Source organism: Notothenia rossii, assembly GCF_949606895.1.
Source record: "Notothenia rossii genome assembly, chromosome: 4".
Classification (NCBI taxonomy): Eukaryota; Metazoa; Chordata; class Actinopteri; order Perciformes; family Nototheniidae; genus Notothenia; species Notothenia rossii.
The window spans coordinates 61,060,014-61,069,596 of record NC_136902.1 but is presented as its reverse complement, the minus strand read 5'-3'; the positions used below and the strand labels follow the sequence as shown (position 1 = coordinate 61,069,596).

At 38.7% G+C, this 9,583-nt stretch overlaps 1 protein-coding gene across 2 annotated transcripts; it reads left to right on the top strand.

Annotated features, from left to right (window-relative positions):
* The first annotated feature begins 1,831 nt into the window (after nt 1-1,831).
* mrps23 (mitochondrial ribosomal protein S23) lies at nt 1,832-7,609 on the top strand. 2 transcript variants are annotated; one of them, XM_079673656.1, is made up of 6 exons: nt 1,832-1,970; nt 2,620-2,691; nt 5,869-6,045; nt 6,281-6,358; nt 6,629-6,752; nt 7,202-7,609. In XM_079673656.1, the coding sequence occupies exons 2-6, from the start codon at nt 2,648-2,650 to the stop codon at nt 7,304-7,306; spliced, it is 528 nt and encodes a 175-aa protein (XP_079529782.1). In that variant the 5' UTR covers nt 1,832-1,970; nt 2,620-2,647; the 3' UTR covers nt 7,307-7,609. The 2 variants fall into 2 exon arrangements, with proteins under 2 accessions (XP_079529782.1, XP_079529781.1); XM_079673655.1 differs by lacking the exon at nt 1,832-1,970 and having other exon boundaries at nt 2,528-2,691.
* Nucleotides 7,610-9,583: the final 1,974 nt, after the last annotated feature.

Genomic DNA, 9,583 nt, shown 5'->3' with positions numbered 1-9,583 from the left:
TGTGCTCTGTATTCAGAGTAACAAAGACAAAGAATGTCTATAGAGGCAGAGAGATTCCCTTCATCGTTGAGACAACACAACCCTGTGGGTTACAATACACTAATGGTATTCTTTTTCATAATTGTTTTGGATTGCCCTCTATAGTCTTTAATAAATGCATTGCATGCATTACAGTTTGGTTTGGTTAAGTTATTATAATATCCCTACATTCTGTTTTTTCAATGCAATTCATTGTATTCACAAACAGTTCAAAAATACAGTACAATCATATATTCTCAATATATATAAAATGGGCCACCCCAAAAAGCAAACAATTATTTACAATATAAATTATTAACATATCTCAAATTAGAGAGTTGGTCATTCCAGAATTGGAGGACAATTTAGACACCATCATTTTTGAAAAATGAACCTTTTATTTTATAATTTATTTTAATGTATTTAGGAAAAAAAGATAATAAACCATCAAAAAAAGTGATTTGCCCAGCTAAGGCATAAAAAGTATATTTTCCAATGAAGAATTACCCCTGTTACTCTAATTATAGTAACAGGGTTGAAAGTAAAAGGGTTGAAAATCAATGCTAATTTGATCTTTAACCTCAGGAATTATTGCTAGATGTAGCATGGAATGCTACTTTCAAGGCAAGGACAAACTTGGATATTTAATGAAAGAAAGATAACTTTGAAATGAATATGCTTTATTCTGATAATATGAGTAATAGGGTTGAGTGGGTTAGAGTGCCACACTCTTTTAAGACTGAAAAGATTGTAAAAATATGAAAAATAAAAGAGAGGACTTAGTTTTGGTTTACCCTCTCGCACATGGCTTGCCGATGTCACTTCTACTGTGTCATTTGACTTACCGTTTTTTCACTTCCTCTGCCAATCTAAAAAGGTTTAGGTAACAGGGTTGAACGCATGTTGAGGGACACACCTTCTATGCAAAATTACTGTTATTTAAAACATGTTTATGATTTAACCAATTGATTTTACCATTGCAAGAGACATATATCAATAGAATAATAACAACCAAAAGTAAATAAAATCCCTATTTTTAATGTTATATTTGACATACAAGTTGGTCACCAAGAAGTGGGGACAAGAGAAAAATGCCATTTTAGGGGATGTTCGAGAGCTATTTGATCATTTCAATGATATTTTGAAACCACTTTTTCTACAACTTTATATACATTTTGTCTCAAGACAAGTATGTTTAACACAGCAAGTGCATGCTTTAGCTTTTTGGGCATGGATTATTAGATTTTGTATATGGGGGACATCATGAAATGTCCTCCAATTCTGGAATGAAAGCTAAAAGTACCCAACACTAACAACCAGACTAAGCTAACTTTACCTGAACTACTACAATACAGACACAATGGTGTGTGTGTGTGTGTGTGTGTGTGTGTGTGTGTGTGTGTGTGTGTGTGTGTGTGTGTGTGTGTGTGTGTGTGTGTGTGTGTGTGTGTGTGTGTGTGTGTGTGTGTGTGTGTGTGTGTGTGTGTGTGTGTGTGTGTGTAATCCTTACATGACATGTCATTTAGTTAACGTTTGTATTCAAAGTCCCTTACATGCACTTAAATGCCTTTGACATGCTAACTGAAGAACTGTGTGGTTGAGTATCTTTCCCAAGGGACATTAGATAAGAAAAAGTACTTTATTGATCCCAATTTGGGAAATGTTTGCTTTGCTGTAGAATCAAAAAACATGGCATTTGTACAATCAAAATGTATAGACTAAAAATAAACATTCCATGCTCTGCTGCCCAGCTGCTTTAGTATGCGATGTACCTTCAGCTCGTGAAATCTCTGCAGTACCAGAAGGAAGTAGCCTAATGATAAATCTGCAGCCTCTGAAAAGTGCTGCGTCAGAGAACCAGTGCCATTTACGCACGGCCGCTCACTTCGCTACATCCGCTAAAAAGGACAGCAGGCAGCAGTCTAACCACACAGACACACATCAGGAGCTCGGTAATTATTCCATATTCTGCCGTTGTATGCTCTTTGTTTATAAATGTATCAATGTATTGTGAACCAAAACAAAATAACATGCTGAGTAGGCTATAACATTTAATGTCACTCATTGCGGCCATGCAGCGTGCCGCTTAATCATTTAAATAATATTTAAGCTTCTTATACGTGAACATGTTTAAGAGACAAGGGTTTAGAAAAAGTGTCTTTACTATAGGAAATATGCATTACACAGTTGCTTACAATGGTATGCAGGCATTTCGTTTTCTTTTCTTTTTGTTAACGAGAAACATTTGAACAGGCCCAGCCGAAATTACATTGGCCCACCCACAATTGAAATCCTGCCGCCGCGGCTGACGCTAACTACAGGGGATGGCGATTGAACTCTAAGCTACAGTCTTACTTTTATTTTTCTCTCTCTTCATGTTTGTTTGTTTTGTTTTATAAATAGTCATTAATATAGCACCATGGTACTAAACATTACGATACGGCAGGTGGCGGTATGCACTTTAAACGTTGGTTTCTGATCTACCTATAAACCCATAGAAGAAGTAGGAAAGGGACGAAGAAGAACACACATTAAAAAGTAAAAAAAATATCTCACCGGAGGTCTGTTTGTGTAAGTTGACAGAATACACTTTTGTTACAGTTTTGCAGCCGTCGGTAAACAAACACAAATGGCTGGCAGCAGACTGGAGAAGTTTGGAACCGTTTACTCCCGGTAAGAGATCCTTGTGTTATAAGCGTGTGGAAGCTAGGTAGCTAACACTATTAGCCATATCCTTGACCTATAAAAAGCCATATTATCAAGAGCAATGTTGTTGTTTTACTTAACACAGATGTACTTTCGGTGTTGGTTATTGCTTATACACGCTGTTCCTTTGATAACATCCAGGTTTGTTGCAGTAAGTGTAATAAAGTCTGCTGTCCTTCAGCAGCGGTGTCAGCTTTATTCAGCAGGAGTTACGTCCGGGCATTAACGGTGCTCATGCAACACCTATGTGTACGAAACAAGGCCAAAAGGGACAATTATAAAACAATTAAAATGTTCAAGAACATGACAGGTCACACGAGTTTAATGATACAGGGTGATGACGTCATATCCATGCGACCAAGGCGGCAGTCCCGTTTGTGTTTTAAAAACATGGGTTGCGTTCGGATAGTTTAAAAATCAGCTCCTAAATTCTAACCCTATCTCCTATTCCTTGACCTCTGAGTGAAACGTCATGGGGTTAAGGGATAGTGGATAGGAGAATTCAAAAGGACTTAGGAGAAGAGACTGCAGTACTATAGAGAATCCGAATGCACTTTCACTATCCGACGTGTTTATGATGCGCCAGCGGACGTCATTAGAGGTTTCTCAATACTCACATTTCCCCTCCTCGACTCCTTTCCTCGACTCCTATCCTCGATACTTAGTCCCGCCCACAGGAGATGCGAGAGGAGGACTGAGGAGGGGAACCGAGGAGAGAGGAGGGGAAGCAGCAGGCGGCTAGAGAAATGAGAACTCCTCTCCTCTGAGCGGTCATTTTAAAGAGATGTCCATCGATGATGACAGGAGGCACAGCAGCCCTCTGTTTGATGGACAGATGTGTTCATGACGACTTATATATTTACTTTAATTCATTCACGGTGCGGTATAATGAGACAATAACAGGCTACAGATGCGGACATATATACACACATATATTTATATAAATATATACAATTTCAGAATCAAACAAGTATGAGAGCACTCTCATAATAACGTAACACAATCAGAGACTGGATATATCCCCCCTCTCTCTGGTCGCTGAAATGGGGAATTGAAATTACGGGCCAAAAGTTGTATTTACAAGTATTTAAAGTAAGCATAGGATACCAAACCAACTGAGACCCGTCTGTCCGCCGCATCTACGCACTGTACAACACACACACCTACACACTGTACCACACACACCTACACACTGTACCACACACACCTACAGCTCCTAAAGCATAATCAGGCTACAGCCGTTTTGTATTTTATTATGTGAAGCACTAAATGGTCTTAGAAAGATATCGACTCTTTGTTTGTAGATATCTACTAAACTAAAGCAAATAGGCCTAAAGAGAGTACGCCTGTTATACTGAGTGATATATATTTTACACACTGCTCTGCTTTCTGCACGGACCTCACAGCTGTTCTCACTGTAAACATCGCGTCGCGATGAAAGCAGTTACTAAAATAATATCCAGGGGATGCATGCAGAGCTGTCATTGGCTGAGATAAGTCCTGCCGTGCGTCACGCCTCCACCGTTCCCGGAAATGCATCCGTGGAGGAGCCGTGGAGGACCCATCAGTGTCTCCTCGGCTATAGCTCCTCCAGAGAGCCTCCTCGACGCTCGATGCTCGGTCCTCGAAGTGCATTTAGAGAAATGAGATGTCCTTCAACATGGCGCGCTGAAATTCATTTCCGGGTCACTACCGGAGGGTCGAGGAGGGGAAATTTGAGTATTGAGAAACCTCTATGGTGTGCGTCTGCTGCTGTGGGGAAACTATGGAAACTACAGTTTTCTATACAACGGACTACAACATGGATGTTTAATAAGAACGACGGACTGATCTAGAGACTCTGCACCGTGCCCTGATGCTGTTGCTTTATGCTTTATGAACAACAGAGAAACATATTCTTCATGACCAAAGCTGGAATTGAAATAAAAAATGAAAGTGAAACTTATGCTCGTCACCCTCTCCCTCCGGTCCACATTAATACAAATGATCCCAATACGTATGATTGTATGAACTATGAAAATATCTTAAAATCAATACAAAGGTATTTATTATAAACCTTAGTCCTTAACATCTATCACTGTGTATATCACCATTCAAACATCTTTTAAAAGTTGAACAAACCCCACACAGCTCAGTGAAATGTTGACTTTATTTGATCATTTCAGTAAAAACTAACGTTCATATTTCTCTTTTTGATTATAATACTGATGAACGTTCAAAACAAAGCACTTTGGCAAGTTACCACATACGTTTTAAAATGCTTAATAAGCACCGTAACTTTCATGATATAATTTCTCCGTCATAATAGTTTGTGTGACGGCAAATGCTGCGGCTGCAAGGCATTGTGGGGCAGCATTTTCTCCTCTCCTTTCGGTTAGGGAGGTCCAATGGTTCCTAAGCTAAAGGAGGTTATAAAGGAAGTTTGAAACCTCCTTTCCTATCATTCTAGAGAATTCGAACAGCACTTATCATGGCTGCCACTGAGGGACTTCCGGGTCATTTCACTCCGTTAGGAAGGTTCCTAAGCTAAATGGACTATTTGAACGCAACCATGGTATAAAAGTGGTCAGAAACGTGCTTTATTTTTAAAAGTCTTCTTGATACTGCTCAACAATATGAAAGGTAGAAATGTAACTTACCTAGAATTTAGATTTTAATAATACAAAAATCACAGCAATATCAAAGTACAATGGTCACTATCAAACAGGTGATACAAGAACTGAATCAGCACTTTTCTTTCTTATTCATTTTATGTCACTATATTTCACTTGTTATTGTATGGCAAATATTACAGTTATTGAAGGGTTCATTTATTGCCGTTAAGTGCAGCAGTATTCAAAGTGGGCTGTTTATGTGATATGAAAAAGTAATATTACCAATGAAGATGTATAATTTCCAGAAGTTTCATGCATTCATTTACCTAAGGTAAAATAAGTCAACTTGTGTTAGCATCTCCTCATTTCATTTGTATTATGCCTATTTAAAAAAAAAAAGAGTGACGATGCTAGAAAAAGGACTAAATAGCCTATAAAGTGCTTTATCAGCGCTGTCTGCTGAGAGTAGGAGATGCAAAGTATATAACTATATATAGTATCAGAATTTGTACACATTTATAATTAACTCTCCAACTCTAATTTCACTCAGGGTTCGAGATCTGATGCGCTCAGGGGTCATAAAGCCGTCACAGAAACCCATCTGGTTCGATGTATACGATGCGTTTCCACCCAAGAAGGAGCCCCTCTACGTGAAGCCACACACCAGAACCACCAAGAAGCAGAACCCAGTGCCGGAAATCCTGTACAGAGAGGATGAAATCAGAGCGTAAGTCACGTCCTCTCAGTAGAGACAAAAGCCACAAAGCTTCCATAACACCGACATGCTGTTTTTGTTAATGTTGGGAAAAGAAAACGTCAATCAGTGTTGTTTTTTATCAGAGACTCACTGATGTTCTATATAAAATAAAATAAAACACATTTACTTAATGAATAAAGGTCGCTGAAGGTCATACCTGCTTTTATGTCAGCATTTTTGCCGATCGAGTGTTTTTGTCTTTCAGGAAGTTCTTTGAGCAATATGGGACGGGTTATCGATCCTTTTTGCTTCACAAGCCAGACTTTGTTTCTACGTGTCAGAGGTAGGTTTTTCCTTCTTCTTAATACCGCAATTATCCTGTAGCAGGAAAGTAACTGTCAGGTTGGAAAAGGTGTTTCAAATGTTAAGTGTGATCGAAGTCCTCTGGTTGTTTATGTTTTTATGTAATGCCAGAATCTAGTTATTTGATTAATTATTAAGTGTAAGGTGGAAGAAATGAATGAGTAACATAAAAAAGATGACTGCTTGCTACACAATAAACAAATTTCATTCCATGCCTGTGTTATGAAGTGTTTGTATTTCTCTCACGCAGGTTCGTAGACAAGTACATGGAGCTGAAGAGCCGCGATGAGCTGAGTGAGGCCGCTCTGTTTGAGGAGACCGGGAAGGCATTGCTCGCAGAGGGCATCACGCTGAAAAGGAGAGGAGCTCCCCATGTAAGAGTCCTTGCTTCAAGTTTAAATACTAACTAATTGTGTTTTCACACTTGACGAAAGCAAATTTTGGCCCTGCGTTTGTGAGTATGTAGTAATAGTATGATAAGGGTCCCCCCCCCACCCACCCTGCAGCCACCTAAACTCAATGAATTATAACCTCATCCTTTAGGGGAAGAGAATAAAGCCTTTGAACCATTGGAAGGACAGTAGACATCTTGTCTGATACTGGAGTTGATAAATAATGTTATGGTTAAATGTTATTGTTCAAACAATTATCCAATCAGAATGTTACACTGTGCCATGCTGAGCTGCTTTTGAGCAAGACCCCAGTCCCCTACACTGCTGTGTAGAATAGCTAACCCTAATACGAGGATGGGTACCTAATACTTAATTTGCATGAATGCAGCGCCAGATGAGCACATGCTTATAGTTATCTCTTTGTCCTGCAGGTGTCAGCAGAGTCCAGGGAGTCCAGGCTAACAGATGTGTCAGCGGAGCAGCAGGTGGTTGGTGCTGGCAGCGAGGAGACAACAGATGCCACACACACACAATAGACCTCAGCACAAATGATGTTTGACTCTGAGAAGCTGTAGCTCTGGTTCTGCTGCCCCTCTGAAAGGGATGTTCATCTGTGGAAACGGCTGTAGAGCGGCTGTGGGTGTCAGCTTCATGTTTCCTGAACTAAGAAGTCGCTCTCTCCACAGGGCACTGCGCCACCAGCTGGGGGTCCTTATTTTAAGATCAACGGGTCTTTAAATCTTGACTGTACATTGTCGTTATGTTAGTTTATATATTTATGTTTAATCATGTAACTGTGGAAATGAAAGATACAATTAAAGTTACTTGGTTAACAAGTAGGAGTCGCTCTTTCACTTCCTTCAGCTTTGAAAGGTTAAAAGAATGCATGGATTTAATGTTTTTAATATATGTAATAAAGATCATAATCTACATTAGACATATAATACATCAAGTAAAAGTGGCTGATGTAGGTCAAAAGTTTAAAATGCTTGGAAGACTGATTTTTTTTATGTTAGCCTATATTATTATTGTATTTTTAAAACAATGTCACAGTGTTGATCTGTGATCTAATACAGTCTCAATCTAGGATCTGAGGAAGCAACACTTTTCACTCGTTATTATTTCTCCCCTTTTATCAGTCATAGTTGGGTTACATCTGGTTGATCATGTTTAGTCTTTATAATCTTTGTCCACACTTTTGCTACCACTTCTAAAATACTTTTTGAAAAAATGCTAGATATTGCAAATGTCTGTGAGGCACAAAGACTGACAAGAGAGGAAGACAGTCATTTGAGGTGTATAAAAGATTGCAATAATTTGCACAGATTTTCTTTTATCTTTAACATGTTTAGACATACAGAACTTATTTTATTTAGATAAAAACATAAGCAGATGAAATTGCTTGCTTTTTTCTTCATTCACAGTATATTCAAATGTACCAGTCAAGATAACAATAGTTATGTGTCAATAGTCTAGACACTTGTTATGTGTCTTTGTCCTCTGCCACAGCGATATCTCATCATCATGTAGAGTAGACAGTGCCTCAAAGCGCAATCATTGTTTTGCCTTTTCGGATAAGGCACGGCATTCCGCTCACTTTAAAAGACAGCTGTAACATTATGTGGAGGGCAGGCAGTAAAAGATCTCATGTCTTTATTTTCCAAAGGCCTTTATGTAGTGTGATAGGGGTCCCCTCCCCCTTACCTCTGGAACTAACTTTTTAGATAACGGTCCCCCCTTATTTAAAGCTTCTGAAACTGATTAACATCCTTTGCACGACCACAGAATATGTCTTCTGTTCTGACATGGTTGTTAAAGAAATGAGAAGCTAAACAACGTATCAGCTAGAGTGAAATAACTTGTTGCCAGCTGAAACATATGAATCACTGCAGTAATTATCCAATGGAAGGCTCTTGGAGATTGGCTTAGTTACATCCAGGTAGTGACTTTTTTTTGGGAAGAGCAGTGTATAAATAAAACTTAACACAAAAAGTAAAAATGTTTGGTAGATTATTTCTTTGTTGTAACAATGCTTTTTGGCAATACATCTTATACTGTTGGAAAGCCTGTTTTCTTACCTTTCAAATGGAGCCACGTTTGTGAGGAACAAGCATTTGTGGGATGAGCAGCCGAGCTGAGTATGTGGATTGTGCCCATGATATGTGAAATGTGACAAATCTCCTCTGCCAATGCCAAACGGCTTTTCCCCTCATCTTAAACATTAACTTTTTAGATCCAGAAATATAAAAAAGGCAGAGTTTTGCCAGTTAAAAAAAGTCATCGTGGAGTTCGTCAAAAAACATAAAAAAAAAGTCATACTATATTCCAAAACACAACATACTAAAGTCTAAAAATCATACTATAGTGTGTCAAAATATAAAACATTCTATCTATCTAGTAGAGTTATTCAAGTATGACAAACCTCACAGTAGAGTATGTAAAAGAAAAACAAATTAAAAAGTAATGAATAAAGTAATAGTACCACATTGAAAAATATGAAAAAGTCATAAAATAGTTAAGTTAAGTGATTTGTCACTTCATTCATCAGCCATCTCACCAGCTTTTACACACACTCCTTTCTCGATAGTTAGTGCTGCCATGTGCATTGTCCCTTCTTTCTAGCCTTTCTGTTATCTTGCAGTCCTGTTTCCTGGAACCTGCACCTGCCTGACATCCTGCCTCACTTTGGACTGCCTTCCCAGAGTTGACCCTTGTCAGCATCATGATTCCTGTATCTGCTTGTATATATGGTTGGTCTGGAGGAGATATTCAGAAAGTGACTTTGGGCAGAAAGACGAAAGAGAAAGGAGAAA